At 44.5% G+C, this 27,715-nt stretch overlaps 1 protein-coding gene across 3 annotated transcripts in view; it reads left to right on the top strand.

The window, feature by feature from the left end:
- Positions 1-969: 969 nt before the first annotated feature.
- Positions 970-27,715, top strand: part of HDX (highly divergent homeobox) — a 91,919-nt gene continuing 65,173 nt past the window's right edge. Inside the window, exons 1-3 of one of the 3 annotated variants that reach the window (XM_024195124.3) lie at positions 970-1,225; positions 17,281-17,319; positions 21,924-22,070. In XM_024195124.3, the coding sequence (XP_024050892.2) occupies positions 21,924-22,070 (147 nt within the window). In that variant the 5' untranslated portion in view covers positions 970-1,225; positions 17,281-17,319. The remainder of the gene's footprint in view (positions 1,226-17,280; positions 17,320-21,923; positions 22,071-27,715) is intronic. The other 2 variants (XM_024195125.3, XM_024195126.3) reach the window with 2 other exon arrangements.

The raw sequence follows: 27,715 nt of genomic DNA, 5'->3' as shown, positions 1-27,715 counted from the left end.
TTCGCAGGTTCAGGGTTTATATGAATACAGCACTGGAATACAGCCACCCCAGGGATGGTGAAACATCACCTTAACAACAGTGGAAACCTTAAGCGGTGGGGTGGCTGAAAATAGTGAGACAAAACACTTCACTTGTATGAGAAGTACCACAAGACTTTTGATGCCCACATAAAGCAGGCAGGGCTTTGACGTTGAGTCTCATCTGAAAGATACACACAAAACGTTATACCTGACTTCTCTCTCACAGGTGGAGGAAGGGGTCAGTTGCCCCTACTAGAAGTCGTTAGGAAAGCCCAGGTATTTCAGACTCCATGATTGAGCCAGGCCTCCCAACTGTTCAGGAGAACTTACTGCCCCAAGGCGCGGAGGGGGGAAATAGCAAGGGAGGAATATCCACCACTGCCCCCGTGCAAGGCTCCTCTCCCAAGCCAAGCAGGGCTGAGAACTCTGCAAGGCTGCCAGTCCTGTCCATCCCCGGCTAACCTCTGCGCCTGAAACACTTAATTCCTCCCCCACCCATGACAGCGCCACGCGGCGGAAGCGGGGCTGCTCTCTCGGAGGGGAGGGGGCGAGGGCAACGCCGGCCGGCCTCGCACACGCGTGGCGAAGGCGGCAGCAGCGCGCCGGCCAAACTGCCACTCACACGCGGTGATGAGCGCGGCTGGGCACAGGTTGCGCGGCGGAAGCGCCCGCGGCCCAGGCAGGCAGGAGGAAGAGTCCCCCGCAGCTGCGCAGCGGGACCGCTGGGGGTGCTGTGGGACAGGGGCGTTCCCCCAAGGAGGCGAGGGGCGCAGCCCGGCCCCCGTAGGCTGGGGAGGAGGCAGACTGCTCCCGCTGCCTTCCGTTCATCTGTGCCCCGCCTCTTCGCTGTGCCTCGCGCTCCGATCCGGAGCTGGGCGGGGCTGTTTCCTGAGGCAGGAGACCCCCCCCCCACCCCCCGCAGCAGCGCGGCTGTTCCCTGTACTAGCCTCCCCTCCCCTCCCGCTTCAGGCGGGCTGTTCCCTGAACCAGGCGCTCCCCCTGGCGGGAGGGGCGGGGGCAAGGACTGTCCCGGCCGGCGCTGATCTTAGGCTTCCATTGGCCGCTGTCTGCGCTGACGTCACGATCATGATGAGAATTAATGATCGGAGGCGCTGATTTCATTGTGTGACGCCGGGACCGACCCAGCCGAAACCGGCTGAATCCGGAGCCCCCCGGACCAACTCCGCCCGCCCCACAGAGCACGGTAAGCCCGGCACTGTGCGCGGGGGGCGGGGTATGTGTGTGAGCCCCCACGGAGGGAGGGGAAGCGCCGAAGCGCTCAGCCTGGGCAGGCAGGGCAGCCAGCCCTGGCTGGAGCTGGGGAAGATGCCCCTTGGCTGGGGGCCTGGATGTGGGGGAGGGCGGCCGCTTGGGCTGGTGCTCGTAGAGCAAACTCAGGCACGCATGCGCACTACGGCTCGGTTCTGCTGCGGCAGACGCTGGCTAGCCCCATTCGCCGTTGCGAAGGAAGTACGCATGCGTACGACCGATGTATTCTCGTATGGGCTGACAGTTGCGCATGCTCTGAGGTTGTTGAGCGCTGCTGGTCTGACTGCGCATGCGTGTTCACGTTCGCTTGAGTGATTTCTCACTTTAACCGGTCGGAGTGCGAGGCACTGATTGCAACTCCGCGCACGTTACTGCGTCCTAGGAGCTGGGCCGTGGGCGTTTGCACAGTGAAGGCGTCTTTAAGCCGTTGGAAAATTTTGCGCATGCGCAATGAGGGCTACTTGCGTTGCCTTGTAGTGGGCTGTTAGGACTCACTGACGCTGTTTTCTAGCTGTAATCGTCTAGTGTCAGGGCAGGGTGCGTGGGCTGGGATTGGGGGTGTCCATCCTGCCTGGATCCCCTTTTCTGGCTTGGCTGTATAAATAGTTACTGCTGGTAGCATGGCAGCCTAGGCAGTGGGGTGCAGCTGTGTACAAGCCCCCTGGGGCCATACAGTGGGGATTATGGGGGTGGCAAGAGAATAATTTGAAGCTCATTCTCCCTTGTCTTGGGGCGGGAGGGTTGTGGAGGGTGCTATGTGCTCTCTTTGAGGTGTAAGAGAGCACCTGCAGAAGGCGGGGTGATGGTGGTGGAGAGATTGGGCAAATAACATTGCTCCAATTGCTGCTGTTGTGACATTTTAGCCCTTGGGTGTTTGCTGGTGAAGGGAGATGGTGGGTGGCATGCAGGTTTTCTAGCCTGTGTTTTGAGGTGCTGATGGTGTGACCCTTGGTTTAGGAGCGTCAATATGCAGTGGATAAAGAAAACTGCTTCATGCTGCATCCTAGAAGCCTGAGATATGTCACCCTGTTTAATAAGGCCCTTGATACTCTAATGTATTAAGAATATGCACAATCTACATAAGGAATCGAGTGACCACATGGGGAGTTATTACTGTATAACTATGCTTGTAACATTCCCTGTGCAGATGAGCTGTGAAATGTCTGAGTACTGTATTTGCTTCAGAAGGAGTACTCGTGTGTCATGGATATGTTCAAATTGTTGCAAGATGCAGGCCTAAAGAAATACCTGTTTTGTCAAGCCTTGTTTACTTTAAAATGTTTTGATCAGATTTGCAATTAATTACCTATTTTTTTACCAACACTTTGTTGCAGAAGCTGAATGTCAATCTTTATATTTATTAGTGTTTCTAAATGAAGATCCTGTTTTGTGGCTCTTAGCAGTTAGCACACTCAGACTCTTAAAAGGTTTATAGCACTATCTTCCCATATGCTCCTTTAAATTATTTACAAATAGTGTTAATCATGCAGATAGAGTAAACTAAGAACCAATTACTTTTTGCTTTGCACATGAGTACAACCACTATTTTGAGTAATGAGTAAAGTAAGAACGGCCATATTGGATCAGACCAATGATCCATCTAGTTCAGTATCCGGTCTTCCTGGTATTGGCCACTGTTGGTGCTTCCGAGAGCATGAACAGAACAGGCAATCATCAAGTGATCCATCCCCTATTATCCAGTCCCAGCTTCTGGCATCAGAGGCTAGGGACACTCAGAGTATGGGGTTGCATCTCTAACCATCTTGGCTAATAGCTATTGAGGAACCTATCCTCCATGACCTTATCTAATTCTTTTGTGAACCCTATTATAGTTTTGGCCTTTACAACATACCCTGGCAACGAGTGCCATGGTTGACTCTGGGTTAGATATACCTAGCTCATAGAACTGGAAGGGACCCCGAAAGGTCATCGAGTCCAGCCCCCTGCCTTCACTTAGCAGGACCACGTACTGATTTTTGCCCCAGATCCCTAAGTGGCCCCCTCAAGGATTGAACTCACAACCCTGGGTTTAGCGGGCCAATGCGGGGTTGTGGGAAGAAATACTTCCTTTTGTTTGTTTTAGACTGGCTGCCTATTAATTTCACTGGGTGACCCTGATTCTTGTGTTATATGAAGGAGTAAATAACACTTATTCACTTTCTCCACACCATTCATGATTGACTTGGATTTATCATGTAGGCCCTGATCCTGCTAAGATTTAAGCATGTACATAGCTTGGATACGCCTAGTGGACGTAATGGGACTACTCATGCTTAAACTTAAGCATTTGCCTATGTGTCTGCAGGATACTTCTTACTACAGTATGGTTTTTTGCATTTCTCTCAGATTGGAAATGAAAACAGGCTAGTCTACCATGAGAACTTTCTGACTTCTGGTAGTATTATTCAAAACAGTTTTCATGGAAAAAATTCTGTTGGTATCTACATTTAGTAAATTGTCTCTTAAACTTTTTATAAAACCGAAATTTTAGGCAGACCTTTTCTGATGGTGATCTTTTAAAATAACCTACACCTTTGGAGCAATTGTAGTTAATTATTCCTTGCTTGTTTGGAGTATCGTAGTTTTATGAAGTAGGCAACGATGGTGCAAACTTATGCACAAGCTTAACTTTAAGCAGGTGACTAATCCAGTTGATGTCATTAGAACTTTCATGAGTAAAGTTAAGTACATGCATAAGTGTTAGCAGGATTGGGGCCAACTCTAGTTGGATCCACACATGCTCAGCTTCGATAAAGGATTGAGTTCTAAAAGCTAAAATGCTGGTAGTTCAGTGACTGTAGCCTATTACACAGTGAGTACTTTAGGTAGAGGAAAAAGGATGTTTCTATACTCCTAGTCAATATACAGTAAAAGCTGTTTTATCCAGTTTGTTGGGGAAATGGCGGGTGCCGGTAAGTGAAAAATGCTGGTTAACTAAGAGAGAGGGAGTTTGGGTGTGGAGCTGGGGGTTGCAGCACAGGAGGGTGTGCGAGATGAGGGCTCTGGGAGGGAGTTTGGGTGCAGGAGGGGGCTCGGGACAGCAGGTTGGGGCGCAGGAAGGGGAGCTGAGTGCCGGATCTGGGAGGTGCTCACTTCGGGCGGCTTCCCGCAAGCAGCGACCTGTCTTGGCTGCTCCTAGGCGCAGGCGTGCGCTGTCTCCGCCTGTAGGTGCCACCCCCACAGCTCCCATTCTCTGCGGTTCCCAGCCAATGGGAGCTGCAGAGCTAGTGCCTGGGGTGGGGACAGCGCACAGAGCCGCCTCCGCCTAGGACAGGGCTGGGCAAACTTTTTGGCCTGAGGGCCACATCTCGGTATGGAAGTTGTATGGAGGGCCGGCTGGGGCAGGGGTTGTGGCACACAGGGAGGATGAGGGTTCCGGCTGGGGGTGCAGACTCTGGGGTGGGACTGGGGATGAGGGGTTTGGGGTGCAGGAGGGTGCTCCGGTCTGGGATCAAAGGGTTTGGAGGGCGATCAGGGCTGGGGCAGGCAGTTGGGGCGTGGCTCAGGGGTGCAGGATCCGGTTGGCCCTTATCTGAAGTGGTTCCTGGAAACAGCGTCCCGTTTCTGGCTCCCATGCCAATGGAAGCTGCAGAACTGGCGCCTGGGGCAGGGGCAACATGAGGAGTCCCCTGGCTGCCCCTGCTTCCGGGAGCCGCATGGAGCTGCTGCATGAGCGGAGCAAGGCAAGTCCCCGGCCCCGCTCCCTGGCTGGAGCACCGGAGCGGGGAAAGCTCCCAACCCTGCTCCTCAGCAGGAGCTCGAGGGCCATATTAAAAGGTCGGACGGGCCGGATGTGGCCTGCAGGCCATAGTTTGCCCACCCCTGGCTTAGGAGCAGCCAGGACAGGTCGCCACTTGTGGGGAGCCACCTGAGGTGAGCATCCCCCTTATCTGGCACCCCTCACTCCCTCCTGCACCTGAACCTGCTGCCCCAAGCCCCCTCCCGCACCCAAACTCCCTCCCAGAACCCATGCCCCGCACACCCTCCTCCGCCCCAACTTCCTGCTGGCCAACCGGACTATAAATCGGAATTTCAATGAAGATCAGAAATGCCAATTTATAGAGCTTTCCAGTTGGTGAAGTGCCAGATAAAATAGCTTTTACTGTAGTTAAAAGCAACAGTATCAAATCAATTAGAATACCACATGTTAGTTTCTAGTTATTTGGAGTTCTGATTATTATAGATAACTGCTGCCCCTCCTTTATGTAACTCACAGAATACATAATATTCAGGTTCTATTGAACGTTATTGTAAGTTTGGTCCCTTGTATGCTTGCATACAGACTGTGTGTCCTGTGGTTTTTTTTTTAACTGATTTTATGGCAAACGTAGAACAGAAAACTTTTGAACTGTTGACTGGGAATTGAAAGGGAAGCGAATGAATATAATTTTAAAATGCAGGGCTCTAATTCTATGGCTGATACTAAGCATCTGTACTGGCAATTTATTTTGTCTATGTATGTATCTTTAAATACATTTTACTGATTGCAATTGTCTCATTTTTAGGTTTTTTATATCAGACTCTTTGGAGATTAGTATCACTTCTGGAAATCTGCATTGTCAAAAGTAGAGCATAAAGAGTGACATTGTATCTACTGTATCTGCTTTGTGTATCCAGACTATAATAAATATGAGGGAATATTTACAGGCCAATATGGCATGTGAAAAGATAAATTGTAATGAAAGAAGAATTCTGTGGGGTTAAGGTTAACCTGTTAAAATGTATGGAGTAATGGCAGGGAATGAGTACTGTACTTCAAGCCCTGATGCTTCCATTATGTCCATTAATGGTAACACTCTCTTTTCTTGACTATCAACACACTAACTTAACCTGTGTTTTCCTTTTAAATTATTAAATTCTTTGTTTAAGACTATAGAGGCTCCTAGCAGCTCCATAGTTAAGGTTGTGTTGAGTTTTGCACTGAAGTGTATATCCTTTTAAATATAATTATGAGAAATCAGTCTGATCGATGGACTATTTGAAGAAGGACAAACTTTAATTTTCTAGACATTTTTTTCAAACTCTGAGCTTTCAGTGTGTTTATCCTAAAAGGCTTAACATTTTTAAAACCATCTAGAGATCTTAATGCTTAGGGCTCCTATAACATCCCAATCTCAAAAGTCAGAAACTTGAAATTACGCACAAGGCTTCATAGTTGAAAAACTGAATTCCATTTAAATTCTGGGGAAAAAAAAAAACAAAAAACAACCACCTTAAAATACAAACAGTCATTTGACTGCTTTGTAGTAACTGATATATCTTTTGCCATTGAGTGAATCTTCATGGAGGACTCCCATTTTCTATTGTCTTTTCGATGGCCCTCCTGCTGTGGTTTTATAGAATCATAGAATATCAGGGTTGGAAGGGACCTCAGGAGGTCATCTAGTCCAACCCCCAGCTCAAAGCAGGACCAATTCCGAACTAAATCATCCCAGCCAGGGCTTTGTCAAGCCTGACCTTAAAAACCTCTATAGAATCACACCAAGATACACACCTTTGTTCCTAATTATATGTCTCTAGGTTCCACCCAGTCTCCCTTATACAAAATACAAGAACCTTCCACAAAGGGAGCCCTAGTCCTATATACCAAATAAGATTATCTAAGGCTTTGTCTACACTACCACTTTTGTCAGTAAAACTGTTGTTGGTCGGGGTGTGAAAAAGCCACACCCTTGACCGACATAAGTGTCACTGGCAAAAGTGCTGCTGTGGACAGCACTATGTCAGCAGAAGAGGCTCTCGTGCTGACAAAGCTAACACCACTTGTTGGGGGTGGTTTCATTATGCTGGCAGGAGAGCTCTCTCCTGCTGTCAAAGAGTGGCTACATCTTAGGCCTTGGCTACACTTGCAGATGTACAGCGCTGTGAGTTAAACCTGACTTCGTGCAGCTGAGTAGGGAAAGCGCTGCAGTCTGCCCAGCGCACTGTCGTGGCCACATTTGCGGCAATTGCAGCGCTATTGGGAGCGGTGCATTATGGGCAGCTATCCCACAGAGCACCTTTTCCCATTCTGGCGCCGTGGGTTATGGGAAGGGGGCGTGGGTGGGGGGGATTCTGGGTCCTGTCCCAATGCCCCGTGATGCATCGCTTCGCATCCCAGAAATCCCTTTGTTTCCATTCACCTTTGGCGCCATCTTTCAATGGTTTCTGTGCAGCGCGATCTGTCTGCGGGAAATGGAGTCTGAACTGCTGAGGCGTATGCTGACAAGTCTCGCCAGCACGTCACGTTTGGCTGTCAAACTGTTCCTTAAGATCCAAAGTGACAGTGAGAGTGAGGGTGAGGAGTCCAACGATGCTATCGAGCCGCGTAACGCGTACGACACGAAATTGCTTGTGGCATTCATGGACATGCTCAGCACCGTGGAACGCCGCTTTTGGGCTCTGGAAACAAGCACCGAGTGGTGGGATAACATCGTCATGGAAGTCTGGGATGACGAGCAGTGGCTGCAGAACTTTCGGATGAGAAAAGCCACTTTCATGGGACTGTGAGGAGCTTGCCCCCACCCTGCGGGGCAAGGACACGAGATTGAGAGCTGCCCTGCCAGTAGAGAAGCGGGTGGCTATTGCAATCTGGAAGCTGGCAACTCCAGACAGCTACCGGTCGGTCGCAAACCAGTTTGGAGTGGGAAAGTCGACCGTTGGAATCGTGTTGATGCAAGTTTGCAAGGCCATTAATCACATCCTACTCAGAAAAACCGTGACTCTGGGTAACGTGCAGGAAATAGTGGATGGCTTTGCACAAATGGGGTTCCCTAACTATGGAGGGGCGATAGATGAGACGCACATTCCTATTCTGGCATCACCCCACCTAGGATCCGAGTACGTTAATCGGAAGGGGTATTTATGGTTCTCCAGGTGCTTGTGGATCACCGTGGGCGCTTCATTGACATTAACACAGGCTGGCCTGGAAAGGTGCATGACGCACGCATCTTTCGGAACACTTGGCTGTTCAGGAAGATGCAGGCCGGGACTTTTTTCCCAGAGCGGAAGATCACGGTAGGGGAAGTTGAAATGCCCATTGTGATCCTTGGAGATCCTGCTTACCCGTTAATGCCGTGGCTCATGAAACCCTACACAGGGAGCCTTGACAGCAGCAAGGAACGGTTCAACTACAGGCTGAGCCGGTGCCGAATGACTGTGGAGTGTGCCTTTGGCCGTTTAAAGGCCCGCTGGCGATCTCTGTATGGGAAGCTGGACTTGGCCAAAAACAGCATCCCCGCGGTTATATCCGCGTGCTGTGCCCTCCATAATATTTGTGAAGGGAAGGGTGAAAGCTTCACTCAGGCATGGACCTCCGAGGTTCAACACCTGGAGGCTGCATTTGCACAGCCAGAGAGCAGGGCTATTACAGGGGCCCAGCGCGGGGCTGCGAGGATTAGGGATGCCTTGAGGGAGCAATTTGAGGCTGAAAACCAGCAGTGATATCTGGTGCCCTGCACGGGAGTGAAGTGCAGTAGTTCCAATCTTTAGGAATCAGTGTTTGCTAAGCAGACTTGCAGTGCTTGTTTATTTCCTGGGCGAAGGAGACTTTTACTTTATGCAATAATAAAGACTGTTTTCAAAGTCAAAAAATCCATTTATTGAAAAGAAACAAGGGGGTGGAGTGGGGAACAGTGCAATCACAGATTCGCGTATGTCCTGTCTGGTGTGCTGTGCAGTGAGTGCTGCACTTCAGGATAGCTATACTGCATGGTGATGGGGGTTGAGTGCAGAGGGTAAGGGTCGTGGTTTTCAGGGCTGGGTGGTGAAGATACTGGTGTTGGAGGCAGCGGGTGGCGTGAAGAACACGGAAGTTGGGGAAAGTGGGTTGGAGGTGACAGTGGGGCACAACGGAAAGAGTTTTGGGACAAGGGCTGTAGGGGGGTGGCGTTTGCGGTACTCTTTCTGCATGGCTACCAGCTCCTGGATAGCGTCTGCTTGGCGCTCCAGGATGCTTATGAGCCTATCAGTGCTTTGCTGCCGGTGCGCGGTGCTTTGCCGCCGGTGCGCTGCATTTTCCTGGCGGATCCTGCTTTCTCTCTCCCTCCAGTTCTGTGCTTTCTCATTCTCTTGAATAGATTGCCGCATCACTTCTTGCAGCATGTCTTCTTTGCTTTTTCGCGATCTCTTCCTGAGTCTTTGCAGTCTCTGAGCTGGCGGTAAGAGGGACGGCTGAGGTCTCAAGGTTGATGCAGCTGTATAGGCAAAATGCAACATTTAACAGAGGCAGCATTGTTTATACCAGACAGAGTAATGATTCCCCCCACACTTAAGGAGTAGAAAACACACAGGGTCTACACAATAGCATAATTTTCCCGTCCGAAACAGAGCTCACACAGCCCACGGGAGCCTCAAAATGGTGAGTAAGGGGGACTGATTATTTCAGGGCTGCACTGTCCTCTGGGTTTCTGTGCCTTGGGGAGAGCCAACAGCTTCAGGGGGCACCTACACTGAACACTGTCCCAACATTTTCCACAGGAGTTCATCCTGGACGATATCTCGCTGCTGAGGGTGATCTGGGAAGCAAGGGAGGGTCTTGTACTGCAATGCGGCTTCCGCCCTGGCCCATATGCAGCTTGCCTGTGTGCAGCAATGGTCCCCCCGCCCCTTACGGCACAGTGGCGCGGACACGTTAGCCTGGCTGGGACAAGGACCATGGTGGCTCTCCCGATAAACCTGCGCAAGCGCATTGCACACGTTCTGGATGAGACATTTGAGGAGATTACTGAGGCCGATTACCGCGATGTGATAAGCCACATCAATGCACTATTCCGCATCTAGGCATACATGCCTAACTCTCCTCTCCCAAAGAGCCCGCACCGAAAAAATTCCTTCCCGAAAAAAAACAAAAAACCGCTTACCGGGAACCTGCTCTTCTGTTTGTCCTCCACCAAGTACCGGTCGCTGCGACTGGCTACCTTCCTCCTGGCTCGAGAAGAGCTCCTTGCTGCATGGCTCCAGGGATTCTGGGGTGTCTCCATCTGGCCCACCACCATCACTCCTGTTTTCCTCCTCCTCCTCCCCCCCCCCACACTGGCTCTGAAGTGTCTATGGTGGTGCTCGGAGTGGAGGTGGGGTTAACCCCAAGTATTGCATCCAGCTCTTTGTAGAATCGGCAGGTCGCGGGGGGAGCACCCGAGCGGCCGTTTGCGTCGCGGGCTTTGTGGTAGACACTCCGCAGCTCCTTCACTTTAATCCTGCACTGCAGGGCGTCCCGGTCATGGCCCCTTTCCATCATGTCCTTTGATACCTTCCCAAAGGTATCGTAATTCCTACGGCTGGAGCGCAGCTGGGACTGTACAGCTTCCTCCCCCCAAACACTGATGAGGTCCAGCAACTCGCCATTGCTCCATGCTGGGGCTCGCTTGGCGTGTGGAGGCATGATCACCTGGAAAGATTCGCTGATAGCACTCCACACCACGCGGGGCTGAGCAAACAGGAAGGGGATTTTTAAAATTCCCGGGGAATGTAAAGGGTGTGTCACATGGTTAGTTACCTGAGGCCAGGGCAGTAGAGTTTGAACTGATGACCAGAGTGGCTAGAACAGGCATTGTGGGATACTGCCGAATAATTCTGGAGGCCATTCACAGCGCATTGGGTGGCCACACTGGCACCGCAGCGCTGCAGCGGCAGCGCAATACTTGCTATTCCTCTCGGAGAGGTGGAGTACATGCAGCACTGCAACTGTGGAGATACAGCGCTGCAAATGCCTTGCCAGTGTGGACGGGGAGTGAGTTACAGCGCTGGGGGCGGCTTTACAGCGCTGTAACTCGCAAGTGTAGCCAAGGCCTTAGACCTTACAGCAGGACAGTTGTAGCGGTAGAGCTGTGCCACTGTAAGGTCCATAGTATAGACGTAGCCTAAAAGTGGAGGCAGTGGTGGTCCGCTCAGGCAAGCCATAGGAGATTCACTCTATTAGGAACTTACCTTCCATGTAGCTATGTGCTTTGTTTCTCAGGCCAGTTTACCTGCATCTCTTTTTCCCCCACTCCCACCTGTCCTAGCTCCTGCTGCAAATAGGGCACATTGACAGTTGGAGAAAGGGGGGGAGTTGTAGCCAAAGATGCTTGAGAAATGAAGTTTCAGTACTGCTGCAGAGGAAGCTTCTGCATGTAGAGAACCTACTGTGGTTCATGAAAGGTTGTGTACTGCTTGGGCAGACCTCACAAAAACATTTAGATTTGTCTCTTAATGTTCATACTAAACATAGCTTCCGAGAAACTGCAAGAGGATGGAGCTTGACTTTCTGGCCCCTGATACTCACCGTCCTTTTTGCCTAGGTCAGTTCATTGGCCCCAGTGCCTGGCTCACTGGTTCTTTGGTTTCACTTAGATCCCCTCACTTAACCTCTCTCTGTAGACTGTTTTTTTTTGTGTTTATTACATTTAGAAAAAGCCTCTCTAAATGAAGCAAGGGGAATAGTGGGGCTGGTCATCCAGGCTCAGGATAAGTGAGCAGCAGGGGCTACAGAACCAGTAGGGAGACCCACTACCTAGCTTATATTGACTGTTTAGGTCAATCACCTTTTGTCAAACATGGGGAAAGCAAATACAGATACAAACAAGTATGTCAGCACTGACATGTTAGACATAAAACTGAGTTCTAAATTCCACACTTATAATACAATGTTAAAACAGATTATAAATGGTGTGAAATATAATTACGGTATTTATCAATTGTGCTTCAACACCATAACATTTAGCAAACATCACACTTGGTGAAAACTGTCTTATCTTACTAGCAAGATAGGCAAATGGTGCAACTGTTCTAATTATTTCCTCATTATCGTTATCCTGCTTCAAGAAAAAATAGCCAATGCAACCTCAACTCTCACGCCTTGTCACCTAAACATAATATCCAAATTCACAGACTCTTCTGCTCTGAAGAAACTCCCTTTCAATTCCAACTACCAACAATACAGACATCCAATTCTTCAGAGAAAGGGAAAACGGTTAGTGGGCAGGAGATTTAGACCTAGCTGGATGAGCGGGTGTCTCAATGGGGCGATTAAGAAAAAACAGAAAGCGTACAGAGAATGGAAGAAGGGAGGGATCAGCAAGGAAACCTACCTTATTGAGGTTAGAGCATGTAGGGATGCGGTGAGAAAGGCCAAAAGCCGTGTAGAGGTGGACCTCGCGAGGGGAATTAAATCCAATACTAAGAGGTTTTATAGCCATATAAATAGGAAGAAAACAAAAAAAGAGGAAGTGGGACCGCTGAAGAATGTAGATGGAGTGGAAATTAAGAATAATCTAGGCATGGCACAATATCTAAATGAATATTTTGCATCGGTCTTTAATAAGGCTAATGAAGGGTTTAGGAATAGAGGGAGTAGGACAGAGGGGAATAAAGGAGGGGGGATTGACATTACAGTATCAGAGGTGGAAGCCAAACTTGACCAGCTAAACGGGACTAAATCGGGCGGACCGGATGATCTTCATCCTAGAATATTGAAGGAACTGGCGCGAGAAATTGCAAGCCCCTTGGCGATAATTTTTAATGAATCTGTAAACTCAGGGGTGGTACCGTTGGACTGGAGAATAGCTAATGTGGTCCCTATTTTCAAGAAGGGGAAAAAAAGTGACCCGGGTAACTACAGGCCTGTTAGTTTAACTTCTGTAGTATGCAAGGTCTTGGAAAAAATTTTGAAGGAGAAAGTAGTTAAGGACCTTGAGGTGAATGGCAATTGGGACAAATTACAACATGGGTTTACGAAAGGCAGGTCTTGCCAAACCAACCTGATCTCCTTCTTTGAGAAAGTAACAGACCTTCTAGATAAAGGAAATGCGATGGATCTAATATACCTCGATTTTAGTAAAGCGTTTGATACGGTACTGCATGAGGAATTATTGGTTAAATTGGAAAAGATGGGAATCGATAGGAAAATCCAGAGGTGGATAAGGAACTGGTTAAAGGGGAGACTGCAGCGGGTAGTACTGAAAGGCGAACTGTCAGATTGGAGGGCGGTCACCAGTGGGGTTCCTCAAGGTTCGGTTTTGGGTCCGATTTTATTTAATCTATTCATTACTGACCTCGGAACCGAATGTAGAAGTTGTCTGATAAAGTTTGCGGATGACACAAAGTTGGGAGGTATTGCCAACTCGGAGAAGGATCGGGATATTCTGCAGGGAGACTTGGATGACCTTGTTAATTGGAGTAATAATAATAGGATGAGATTTAATAGTGAGAAGTGTAAGGTGATGCATTTAGGGATGACTAACAAGAATTTCAGTTATAAGCTAGGGACGCATAGGTTAGAAGTGACAGAGGAGGAGAAGGACCTCGGAGTCCTGGTTGATCGCAGGATGACTATGAGTCGGCAATGCGACGTGGCTGTGAAAAAAGCTAATGCGATCTTGGGATGCATAAGGCGAGGTATTTCTAGTAGGGACAGGGAGGTGCTGCTTCCGTTATACAAGGCGCTGGTGAGACCTCACTTGGAGTACTGTGTGCAGTTCTGGTCTCCTATGTTTAAAAAGGATGAACTCAAACTGGAACGGGTACAGAGAAGGGCCACTAGGATGATCCGAGGAATGGAAAACCTTTCCTATGAAAGGAGACTCGAGGAGCTTGGTTTGTTTAGCCTAACCAAAAGAAGGCTGAGGGGGGATATGATTGCTCTCTTTAAATATATCAAAGGGATAAATACCAGGGAGGGAGAGGAATTATTTCAGCTCAGTACTAATGTGGACACGAGAACGAATGGATATAAACTGGCCGTGGGGAAATTTAGGCTTGAAATTAGACGAAGGTTTCTAACGTTAGAGGGGTGAAATTTTGGAACAGCCTTCCGAGGGAAACGGTGGGGGCGAAAGACCTCTCTGGCTTCAAGATTAGACTAGATAAGTTTATGGAGGGAATGGTTTGATGGGATAACGTGATTTTAGTCAATTAGGCAATAACGGCCATCGCTGGTAAAATGAGGGTCTGGCTAGAGAATCTTGCCTGTATGCTCGGGGTTCTGCTGATCGCCATATTTGGGGTCGGGAAGGAATTTTCCTCCAGGGTAGATTGGCAGTGGCCCTGGAGGTTTTTCGCCTTCCTCCGCAGCATAGGGCAGGGGTCGCAAGCTGGAAGATTCTCTGCAACTTGAAGTCTTTAGATCACGATCTGGAGACTTCAACAGCAGAGTTAAGGGAAAGTGGGGGGGTCAGCTTTTGTGGCCTGCATCATGCGGGAGGTCAGACTAGATGACCATATTGGTCCCTTCTGACCTTAAAGTCTATGAGTCTATGAGATGCACACTTCACAGTAACATTGTTATTTTAATCTTGCTGAAGTCAAAAGCCCATGTTTCTAACTTGAAAGTCTGAGATCCAAGTTACGGTGAAATTGTGAGGAATTGGATATGTGCTTTGTGGGTGGCTGTAATTGGAAATGGAGTGGGTTTAAACTGAGGAGTCTGTATTTGAGGCTGATCTGGGTGTTAATGTTGTCTTAACTGCTGACTCTTTTTTTTTTTTTTAAATGATTGCAGTGATAGGAAATGCACTAAAGCAAACTTAACTGTAAGTTAGAGATGTCTTGTACATGGATTTGTATACACATTTCCCCCTGCTTATCAGTGGACTTCCCGAATAAGGTTAGAGGCTAAATAATAACACCTCAGACTTTTATGTATCTGTAGCAATTATCTAGTTAATACAAGCTGATTATGTTTCTCAAAAGGAAATAAGTGAAATACAGACCTTTGAGAAACCATAAAGATCTTAGAGAAATTGTTTTCATTTAATGGGTTATTCTTCATAAACATAGTTGTGGGAGTTATGGTTTAGGGTATTCTGAAATTTTAAAGTTTTCTGCTGGAGAACTCTATTACAGTGTATTGAAGTTTTCTTCATTGTGAAATAGTGAGGTAGTGCCCAATCTAAATGATGCATTTTAGAACATGTATTGGAGACAGGAAACAGTTAAATTTTGTGAGGTTTTGGTATCAGCAAATATATTTGATATTGATTTTTCAGTTTTGTTTTCTGACAGTACTTGGGAGCCTCTTTATTTTAGTGCTCAGTTTTTAAGGGCAGTTATTGACTTCCAAATAAAACTGGATGTTTGTTTATGAAAAAATCCAAGGCAGTAAAATTGCACTTCTAATGAGCTGTCACTGTGTACAAGAACCTATGGATTTTTATATTGTTAAGTAACCAATGTTGGCTTATTTTACAATAGCTGCTAGGCTTGTACATATATGGTGTTTGTTTACTCAGCATTTATTAATTTAACATAGACATTCTGTACATACTTATTTTTGTGGGATTTAGGGTTTTTTTCCCTCTCCATGTCAGTACTTTGAAACCCTCATTAGTCCAAATATGTGAAATTTGACTCACTGCAGCTCTTGTATTTTGCAGGATGACTTTCACTTGGTCTATTTAACTTAACTAAGGTATTTAAAAGAAATTGCTTCTCATTTTTCTCAGTGCAGCTCTTGAAAGTTAATATAGTTCCCTCAAATCTGATAACTTTTATAAAGTTTAACATTTTAAATAGGTACTTGAGTCTCTAGCTATGAGTTACATTGCTATATTTCTGAAGTGTGAATTACTGGCAAAAATCCAGTGTGAAAAGCACTAGGTGTAAACTGACTTCCAACTACACTTATTTTAATAACTGGAAAAGAAATATTGCTGATTGCACCTTGGATACTTTTTAAAACAGAATGACAACTGGCATAGCTTGTATGACTGAATGTTCAGGGCTTCCTCCTGTTAATGTCACAAATAGTGTCGCTTTTTGTCATTATGCTCATGGCCAAAAGGATCTCCAAATGGAAAACTTTATTTTTGCTTACTATTCAGTTCCTAAATTGAGACTAGCAAGATGGATGCAACTTTTTTTTAAATTCTCTTCTACTGTCTTGTGAGACAGTGTATTTTCTATCTTGCTATGAACATAGACTCCAAACTTTCCTCATTCCTGAGTTTTGCTTTATTTTTAACTCAAATAACAACCAATTATGAACTTCAGTTTAAGCTTTCTCTCCTGTTTGGTCATTTCTAGGTTTTTCCTAAGACCTCCATCCCAGACCTTGGTTCATTTTTCTCAGTGAGATGCTACAACTCTTCTTGTATCATGGCTGAAACTAAAAAAAATCCACTTGCTAGTATGACTTAGCAGTAACTACAATGCAATATTCAAGCACTAATATCAGAATGGCTCAACAAAGCAGCAGTCCTGTCGCCATCCTGTTAATTTCCTTTGGGTTTAAATAATTTTGAGAGACTTTTTTGTGTTTTCATTGATCCGGTTTTCTTTCAGAATTTTATCACTGAAAATTTCAGCTCAGAGTCAAGTGGAACACTGCTTGTGCAACAAACTAAGTTGCAGGATAACCTAGAGAAAAGTTTTCACATCTGCAGCTGTCATTCACTAACCACATTAGATATATGTTGGACAAGAAAATGGACATGGGGGAAATATCCAGATAATGCATAATTTAAGTTGTTGCACTATTAGTTTAAAACATTATATATAAACTTAAATGTGTGTGTGTGTGTGTGTGTGTGTGTGTGTGTATGTATATATATATAAAAACTAAAGGGATAAAATCACTGCTCTTTCGTTTCTAAGATTTCCGTTCAATTTAATATAATTTCTGAAATTTAAATAAGTTTGGTCTCAGCTGAAATCTGTATTGTAATGTCACAATTTTTAATTTAGATAATACTCTGCTCTCTAAAAAACCTTATACTAAATGAGATTAAGCCTAAATTTGTTCTGCCTCTGGAAAAGGACAGTATTTAAAAGTTAGGACAGATTAATTGGCAGAGTGGTGTGGATAAAGTGGATATTCTGTCTTTATTTCTCTCTCCATTGACTAGGAGTATCATTGGATAGGTCTTTGAATGAATGGATTTGTCATCCATAGAAATTTAGTAAATGAAAAGATACTAAAATTAAGGGGGAGAAATCAATGCAGACCCATTTGTTGGTTCTTGCTCTTAGCGGGTTTATTCAATAAACCTTAGGTGCAAATTGCTCAAGTGAACTAATGCTCATCTGTTCTCTTAGGGCTGGATCCTGCATTCCTTGGGCAACCAAAACCTCCAAGTAAGTTAATGATTCAAAACATAACCCTGCTATATAGTTTGATTCTGAAATATCTCTAGGGTTATCTAATAGACTTCCTGCCAGGAAGTATGTTCTGTGAATCTGTTCAGATAGTAATCCTGCAAAGCTACTGTTGAAAGTAATATCAGGAGTAAGAATCCTACCCACCTTGGAAAGCCTCCTGACTTACTCTGTTTGTTATGTCTGTTGATTATCAAGAACCGTTGCAGAGGGGGTTCATTTGATCATTTAGTGACTTTTTGTGGGGTTCTGTGCAAGGGTCTGCGTACTGCTTGTCCTGGCAGGATTAGGGCATAGTGTACAGTTGCCACATTTGTGCAGCACCATGTATGATATTTTGTGCAAATTATTTAAATAGGCTAACTTATGTGTACGGAAATTCACATATAACTATTAAACACCATAAAAATTGTACAAGTTCAGTGCAGGTGAGAGGCATGTGCTTGAGAACCCTGATGGATGAAGTTCTCTCTCAGTAGAGCAACTGCAGCAGAAGCAGGGGCAAGCTTCTTACACACACCGGCTGCCAGCATATCCCAGCACAGATATGTTGGGAGGGGGAGAATTCTTTTAAGAGTAACAGGTAGTTCCAACTCCATGGCCATTTTGAGACTGAGGTAGAATTCCTGAAAGTATGTTTCTTTTAGTACATTTTTACCCTTTGGGGGATTACATAGGCAGGGTCACCAACTCTGCACTCACAGGCAAAATCTCCCACATTGTTTGGAGAACAGCAAGAATAAACTATAATTAAATGCTCCATCCTGTTCCTTAGAGATATCTACCATTATCTAAAATATACAGGTACTAAAAAAAAGAATAAAACAAATACTAGCATAGATCTTAATTCACTTCTAAATGCTACATTTTGCAATATAAAATTACTTCAAAAACTATTTTAGGGTCCTCACACAAACTTATATTTCTCCCTCCCCCTTCCCAAATAGGTGATCATCAGGACTTGACCCCACAATATTCAGATCCACAGAGAGACCTCTTCTACATGCTTTATAAGAGGAACTGCTAGGGCAAGCATGCTCTTATCACTTAAGTGAAGCAGCCCATAGAAGGAGACATAACATGCTTTTCCAGTTATACAACTGTTTGTGACATTACTCCTGGGGGAATTCTGCACCTCTGCGCGTGCGCAGAATTCATGTCCGCTACAGATTTCTTTGCTTCCCTGCAGAAAAATGACTTTGTGACAGGGAAGCTACAAGAGCAGTCATGCACCACTCCCTAGCAGTGCAGGTACATCATTTCAGGCACCTGGAGCAGCCAGCAGAGAGGTTGGGGACACCCAAGCCAGTGGCTCCTATCCTGAGCCGGGATCAGCTGCTAGTCCTGGCTGGGCTGGAGGCAGGAGAGCACAGGCCTTCCTCTTCCCCTGCAAGGAGTGGCTGGAGCTGTGTCAGACCCACCCGCAGAAACCTCCCCAAGCTGCAGGAAGCTCAGTATCCTCCCCTGCTTCCTGCCCCCATCACTCATCAGCTGTGGGGAGGAGGGGTCATTGTATGGGGAGCTGCTCCCCCATCCACCCAGCCCCTGTGCATCTGGATCTCCCATACCCAGACACCCCTTTCAAGCCTTACCCTGTACAACCAGAACCTCCCTAAGCTTCCATACCCAAACCCCACCCCACTGAACCTCAACCCCTGCACCTGGAACCCCCACAACGAGCCTCTGTGCATCCAGATCCTCTCCATACCTAGACCCCCCACTGAGCTGCCTGCACCCAGATTGTCCCACACAGAATCCCCTCACCCCACACGTGTATCCTCCACACTGAGCTCCTTCACACTTGGATCCTGCCTGGTTGAGCCTGCCTTCCCCACACCTGGCGCAGAGGGGCAGGGCCCCAGGGTGTTTCTGGGGCAGGTCCAAGCCTTGTGCTGTGTCAGGGTTTTGTGCAGCCTCGCCGTTGAGTCTGTGTCCCAGGGGTGGGGTGGGGGGACCTGCAGGTTGATCTTCCACCTTCGTGCAGCCAGTGGCCTGTGCTCCCCACTGCCATGCTGGAGCCTCTGCATTTATTTATTGACAAATAAAACTTGCAGAATTTAATTTTTTTGCACAGAATGCCCTCAGGAGTACGACATACAGTGGCATGTTGAGTTATAAGGATTTGGCTTCTGGCTCTGTGATGAGAGTCGGTTCTAGTTGTGAGAGCCAGCATCACCAAGTCTAACAGATCAATTTGGTCATCTGTAGGAACTGAACCTGGGATCTCTATCACTTGAGTTCCATTCATATCGAGGCAGCAAAAGACTCATAAACTTGTACACATGATCTAGCCTCCAGATAGGGACAAAGAGACCCAGGGTTACAAATACTTTTTCAGAAAGGCAGTGTGAATCAGTGGATGAAATTTAGGTCTGTCATATCAGAGAACTGGGTTCTATTTCTAGCTCTACTTGTGGTGGCCTTATGAAAACTCTGTTACCTTATTTGTAAAATGGATGAATGATAGTTGCCTCTCTTATGAAAAGGGTGTGAAGTCTTGCTCATTATTAGCGGAAGAGATGGCTCTCATATCTCTTGCCTTATAGTTTGTTGTACATTCCTCTAGGCTACAGAGTATTGGGAGGGATGGTCTATCCCTCCCCCTCAGTGTGTGACATTTTACTCTTTCTGCCTGGTGCATGATAGACCTCAGTGCAAAAATGCATGACACTGGCAGGTCTGTTAGTGCTGTAAACAACATAACTTCTGTTAGACTGACAGTCTGAGGTAAGGGATGGGAGGGGAGGTGAAATATGGACAAATCATCTTCAGCATGCACTGTTGGAAGGAAAGGAATTAATCACCTAATTTTTGAAAGCCACATACAAAATCTTTGTGAAATTGCCTCTTTTTCCCATTATTAGCATTTGGAGGAAAATATACTCTGGCCTAGGGAAATAGTGGAATTTTACCACGAGTCCTAAACATTAATGACTGATAATATTGGTGGTGAAGCACCCTGCTGAAGTTGGACAGATTTCAGATCACAGTATTAAAAAAAATTCCAATCATATTGTTTTGACACATACATTTAAAGAAAATAAATCTATAGTTTTTCAGCCTGCTAGTTTGTAAAAGGCACAGTGTTTTCAGTTAAATGTAACATGATTATTTTTTTTTTATTATTTTATTTTAAAGACTTATTTTGCTGAGGGTCCAGTTTGTTCTCTTGTTCAGGAATGTCAGAGTCTAATGTTCTGTTTTGTATAAAACAAGCTGAATTTGTTGTTTCTACATGAAGTTTTTTTACTTTATAGGAAACTAATGATTGATTGTGGTCATAGTGAAGATTCTGTCTAATATCTACAAACAATTTAAATGTTTAGGTGTTTTAAATTTTATTTTGTAATTCATGTACAAAAATTATTGTAACAACTTTCTCCCTAAAATATCCCACTAGCTGGGATTGATTTTTTTTTCTCTTTTCCCACAAGATGGACTTTTTGTTTTTCTTTTTACTGTGTTTTGCATTTACTTAAAATTTAACAAGAATTTGTATGGTCAGGTGTTCTTTGCTTCCTGAGGCACTATATCAGCTACTTCCAAAACTGCCATCATATGCTATCTTGCTCTTCTCCCGCTGCCACCTTTTGTTTAAAACCAAATAAAGGGCCCAGTCCTGAATTGCATGTGCACTCAAAATTCCCACTAATGTTTTGGGTGCATAAGGATAGTAGGATCAGGCCATAAAATGTTAAATGGTGATAAAGTGAAAATATCCTTTGAGATAACAACTTCATCTTGCCAGGAGTGATGGTTTTTTGGATGATAATGTAAAATAGCATTAGGTTTATGTGGAGTGTATATTCTTAATTTTATGGAAAAGGTGAACATGGAGACTTTATGCCTGGGCTAGTATGTTTTTATGGAGATTTAGCAAAGTTGCCTTAGGGCATGTCTACACTACAGCAGCACACTATGACGCTGCAGTGCCACAGTGTAGACACTTCCTACGTCGACTAAGGTTTTTTCCATCAGTGTAGTTCATCTATCTCTCTGAGAAGCAGAAGATAGGTTGACAGAAGAATTCTTCCATTGACCTAACAGCTTCTATATCAGGGGTTAGGTGGATCTAACTGTTGCATTCAGGATGTGAAGTTTTTCACAGCTCTGAGTGACATAGCATTTAAGTGTAGACCAGACCTTTACAGTCTTGGTTAAATGTTTGATGAGTTTTCACTGCCCCCAAGGTGACAGTTTGATTTCATCTCATAGTTTGTGCTGCTCCGTAGAGAATTTACTGGTTGTTACAAGCCACATTGGCATCTTCAGGAAGAAGCCTTTTTAACTGAAATTAGTTAGAAGAGGTTTTTACTTAGTATTGCTATAACAAGGTGACAGCCTTTTTTGGTTATATAGTTTAACAGCTCAGGTTAAATCCATCTCATAAAGGAAAACCACTATCATAGTTCGTATCAGAAGTTCTGAAAAGTAAATAAAAATATCAGTATGGATGAATTTTTTTTTTTTAGGAAAAAAGTGAGATGTGTACACTAGTTTTATGATTGTTTGGATATATGAGTAATTTCTACAAGTATTAAAATATTTATTCCAACTTTCAGAGTATCTTCTTTTATTTTTAGATGAATCTGCGTTCTGTATTTACTGTAGAACAACAAAGGATATTACAGCGTTATTATGAAAATGGAATGACAAATCAAAGTAAAAATTGCTTTCAGCTCATATTACAGTGTGCACAAGAAACTAAGCTGGACTTCAGTGTAGTCAGGGTAAGTACTGAGGCCTTCCACACTTGAATTTACATAATTATTTAACAAGTACATTTGTTTACATAAAATATCTGTAGAGGATGGAATCATTAACTTTCTTTTTTTTAAAAAAGGCTTCCATCCTCAGCTGTAATATATGCTCATTTTTTCCTGAGAGAGGGCTGCTTGTAGTCTGTGTTCCTATGAACACTTTTACGTTATTGAAGTATTAGTAGGGACTTTCATGCTGTGCAAGCAGCAGGGATCCCTTCAAGAAAGTTAAATTCCAAATAGGGTTTTCCTGCTGAAAACCTAGATTATATATCACATAAAGTGAATGTTGTTTATATCAGGAAACCACTTTGAAATAGAATAGAAATTTTGTATCCTTTAAAAATGACATTGAAAGAGATCTATAAAACGGCTGTCTTCCCAGGTTTGTGTTCCTTGTCATAAATAGATGGCATTGCTGCTTATTGGTATCACAGTTATCACTAAACAATAATATCATTGAGTAGCTTAGTGCTTCTGGGGTCTCTTCTGAAGACACTGAATTCCAAGGGAGCGGGATAATGCTCCCCCTATGAAAGAAGAGCCATTTTGTTATATAATGTTTCACAAGGAAGTAGAAATCATGAAGCAATAATTGAGAGTTGATACAATAATCAAGCAGGCAGGAGCAGATACAAGCAGCTGCAGTGGGTACATCTACAACACTGTGTGGGAGGGAGGAAGGAGATAAGACCCATTTAGTTATTCCCAACCACGTGGACCCAGAACCATGTAGGGGAGTGCTCCTTCCCTCCCATCGCGCCCCATCCCCCCTTCCAGGGGCACCAGCTTCTAAGTATCCTTGCCTCTCTGGAGAAACCTGAGCTCAGGAAAGGAAAAAAAAAACCCTAGGAAGCCCACCAGAAACTCAGATTGGCAGGAGCAGACAAATAGCTGCAGTAGGGAACTTTAGATGCTTTCAATAGTTTTTGTTCTGGACATTCCCTCCCCTGTGCTGACTGGCTGTTTGCTTCAGGTCCCTCACAGTCTCTTTGCCTCACTCTACCTGTAGTACTTACTCCCTGCCTTCCATCCCTCTCCTTTCTTCTCCAATATCCTTTACTCTGTTCCCTGCAGGTCCATTCTTCCTTCAGTTTTCTGTCTGTTTAGCCATCGCCTTCCTGACAAAAGCATTTCCACCAAAATTGTGGCAGTAACATGCCATTTGCAGACCAACATGCCTCTTGCTCTGCTGGCATTTTGTAATCCCCACCCCTCCTTGTCTAACTTGTCTGTTTAGATTGTAGAAGCAAAGACTATCTCTTACTGTGTACAGTGCCTAGCACACTGGGACCTAGATCTCAGTTGGGATGCATAGATGCTAACACAGTACTAGGAAAAAAAAAATAATGTAAAAGTCATACAGAAAATACAATTGTGTCTCTGATGTTAATCTCTGTACTGAGTCTTGATTAGTTTTATGTGTTAGTATATTGCCATCTTGACAAATTCTTGAATTGGCTTGGGGATAAGGTAAAGACTTATTCTGAGATTCTCTTTAATGACTTCTTTTGCGTCATAATACCATTTTAAAAACAAGCACAAGCTTTATCACGAAAGTAGATGATGCAATATATTGTTTCTTTCCAAATTAGGACCTGTACAGCCGGTCCTGGAAAGAAAGAGAATTTTTTTCTTTGTTGAGATATTTAAGCATTCAAACCAAAATGGATTTGGACATTCCCAACATAGAAAGTTCAGAAATAAGCTATTTCTTTAATAGTTAACATAACTGTAGCTGTAAAGTATTTTACCAAAGCAGTTTTACTTCAATTTCTTGTATATGTTTTAAAATAACTGTTTGATTTGACAATTGAGTATTAATTTTGCTGAATGATGAGGTGATTTTTCTATTAGTTCCAAGCTGGGTTTTTTAATATATTTTACAGTTTTTCTTTTGATATAATTTCAATTTGAGAAGGATATTATCTGAGTAGTAGTAAAACAAATAGTACCACAGGATGCAATAAGTTTTCAGATATCCATTTCAAATTAATGTCTGTGATTGTGAGCCAGTTGGGAGAGAGATTAATTTGCTTTTTCCTGAAACTTGTGGCTAGTCATGTTTGGGTTGTAGGCTGCTTGTTTCTGTTTTTTCCTCTTAAGAAGAGAGCAGAACTAAAAACATTATGCGAGGAATATAAGCCCTTGCTAATCCAAGCACTTATATATGTAACTATTGAAGTCAATGAGATGATTTGCATGCTTAATCATGTGCTTAACTTAAGTGCTTTGCTGGATCGGGGGCTACATATCATTACAATTGTTAAATTTATGTTTTTATACTGATCCTTAGAACTTGTAAAATGAGACGTCATCATTGGTATCATTCTGTATTTTGCATGATATATGCTAGTAGATGGATGGTAATGCAGAAAACTGCTCTCTTCTGTTAACATGAGCGTCAGACTACTTTTGTATTGGGGTGAGATTTCCAGTGAATTTCCATAGATACGAGGTTCAAATATTAAAAAACCATAAACAACTATGTGGGTGTATCAGAATGTAAGGTGCGGTTGGCTGCCTTTTTATTTTTATTTTTAAATACTTGTATAAAATCCAAAGTACAGAATAAAACCTCCCTTTTGTTCTGTGTAAAACTGATCACTTGGTTTTGTTAAATTTTCATCTCTTGTTTGAGTTAACTGGTCACCATTTTGCTTCACACCAAAGATCAGTGAAGTGGCACAGCAAAAAAAATTGCACTATATGCTCTATGTACACATTTACAGTCTGATCCTGCATCCATAGATGTCTAAGGAGTTTTGTCACTAACTTGAATGTGAGCAGAAGGAAGCCCTTATTTTCTGGTGATTCCTTATATCCATAACTCTCCTCTTTATACTGGAGCATATAAATTAGCAGAAATCGACAGTTACAAATCTGAAGTCCAACTTAGAGCTTGTGTACACTTAAAATGCTAGTGGTACATAGGATGACCAGACAGCAAGTGTGAAAAATCGGGACAGGAGGTGGGGAGTGATAGGTGCCAATATAAGAAAAAGCCCCCAAAATCGGGACTGTCCCGATAAAATCGGGACATCTGGTTACCCTAGTGCTACAGCTGGACCACTGCAGCTGTGCCACTGTAGTGCTTCAGTCTTGATGCGACTTACATAATGGGAGGGGTTCTCCCATTGGCTCGGTCAATGGAAGAATTCTTCTGTCAGCCTACCGCTGTCTACATGGGGACTTAGGGTGGCTTAACGCCGCTGCTCAGGGGTGTGGATTTTTTTTAGCCTGACCAACATAGTTAAGCCAACCTGATTTTTCTAGTGTAGACTAGGCATCAATAGGCAGGAGACAGGATGAGTGAGGTAGTATCTTTGATTGGATCAACTTCTTTTGGTGAGAGAGACAAGCTTTTGAGCTACACAGAGCTCTTCTTCAGGTCTGGGAAAGGTACAAAAATGTCACAGCTAAAGAACAGGAGTACTTGTGGCACCTTAGAGACTAACAAATTTATTAGAGCATAAGCTTTCGTGGGCTACAGCCCACTTCTTCTACTCTGAAACAGCTAAAGAGAAGGTGGAACAGGTTGTTTTGCATAAGTAGTTAACATATTGTAAGAGACCATTCAATGTGGAGTGGACAGTTAACACCGCTGCAGTCATAGGACAAAAAAAGGAGGATTAGTGGGTTACAGACTGTTGTAATAAGGCATAATCCAGTGTCTTTATTAAAACTGCTATTTTTAGGGTCTAGCAAAGTTATAAATTTAAGCATCTTTTAAATGTGTTGTGCAGGTTTCCTTTGAGGATGAGGCCTGAGAGGTCAGATATGGAGTGGTCTGAAAAGTGTGATATTGTGTCTTTGTCTTTTATAATTTTTTCTGTGTGAGTTCATTCAAGAGCACAGTGATTGTCTGGTTTCACCCACATACTTGTTATTGGGGCACATGTTGTGATAGGCATGTTCAGCACCTTTGTCTACATTTTAATTTAAGCCTGGGAGTTTGAATTCATAACTTTGCTAGACAGTAAAAATCATGGTCTTAATAAAGATACTGGATTTATGGCTTATTACTACAATCTGTAACCTATTAAACACCTTATTATTATTATTATTATTATTTTTTTTTTTGGTTCTATGACTGCATAGGTGTTAAGTGACCACTTCACCTTAAATGGTCTCTTACAATACATGATAACTACTTACGTTAAACAATCCGTTTCACCTTCTGTTTAGCTGTGACTCTGAATACCTTTCCCAGACCTGAAGAGCTCTGGGTTAGTCTACCCTGGCAATGCTCCCAGTACTCTAAAAAACCACCTCCACGAAGGGCGCAGCTCGCAGCGCTGGTGCGCTGTCTACGCTGGCGCTTTACAGTGCTGAAACTTGCTGCTCTCAAGGGTGTGTTTTTTCACATCCCTGAGCGAGAAAGTTGCAGCGCTGTAAATTGCCAGTGTAGCACAGAAGTTGATTCAATAAAAGATATTCTCTCACCCATTCTGACACCAACATGGCTACAACAACACTGCAGACAACTTAATACGAAACTCTTATGAGTGTATAAATTAATCCCACCTCTTTCATGGTAAAGGTTGTTTGTGTAGTACTGATATTGTAACATCATACATGCTGTCATAGACGCCAATTTTCTAATGTGTTGGAGGGGTGTTCCCCTCCCACCTCGCCCATACTCCACCCCTTCCCACAAGGCCCCACCGCCACCTTGCCTCTTCCTGTCCCTTCCCCGCTCCTCCTCCCTCCCTCACAGTGTCTCCTGCACGCCGCGGATCAGCTGTTCCATAGCGGGCAGGAGGTGCTGATTGACGGGAGGCACTGGGGGGAGGAGGAGGCTCTGATAGAGGGACTGCCCCCACCATTTTTTTTTCCCGTGGGTGCTTCAGCCCTGGAGTACTCACAGAACCAGCACCTACACCTGCTGCTTCTAATAAGCAATGCCCCTCTGCCATGTACATTGGCCAAACCGGACAGTCTCTACGCAAAAGAATAAATGGACACAAATCTGACATCAGGAATCATAACATTCAAAAATCAGTAGGAGAACACTTCAACCTCTCTGGCCACTCAGTAACAGATTTAAAGGTGGTAATTTTGCAACAGAAAAGCTTCAAAAACATACTCCAACAAGAAGCTGCTGAACTTGAATTAATATGCAAACTAGATACTAAGGCTTAAATAGAGACTGGGAATGGCTGAGCCATTACACACATTGAATCTATTTCCCCATGTTAAGTATCCTCACCTTCTTGTCAAACTGTCTTAAATGGGCTATCTTGATTATCACTACAAAAGTGTTTTTTCTCCTGCTCATCTTAATTAATTAGCTTCTTAGAGTTGGTAGGGGAACTCCCACCTTTTCATGTTCTCTGTATGTGTATATATATCTCCTCACTATATGTTCCATTCTATGCATCCGATGAAGTGGGCTGTAGCCCACGAAAGCTTATGCTCAAATAAATTTGTTAGTCTCTAAGGTGCCACAAGTACTCCTGTTCTTTTAGCAACACTCTGTTGAAATGCTGAAGTTAGTGTTCCCCACTACCTTTCTTAAATATATTTTTATTCATTAGCTTCAGAGCAAGTTTTCCTACTTGATGTATTTTGTTTGAAACCAGTAATGGGTTTTTTGGAACTTAAGTACAAAA

This window comes from Terrapene carolina, unplaced genomic scaffold (assembly GCF_002925995.2).
Source record: "Terrapene carolina triunguis isolate 2854851 unplaced genomic scaffold, T_m_triunguis-2.0 Scaffold131, whole genome shotgun sequence".
Taxonomy (NCBI): domain Eukaryota; kingdom Metazoa; phylum Chordata; order Testudines; family Emydidae; genus Terrapene; species Terrapene triunguis.
Note: the sequence above shows the minus strand (reverse complement) of the source record. Positions and strands in the feature narration are given on the sequence as shown.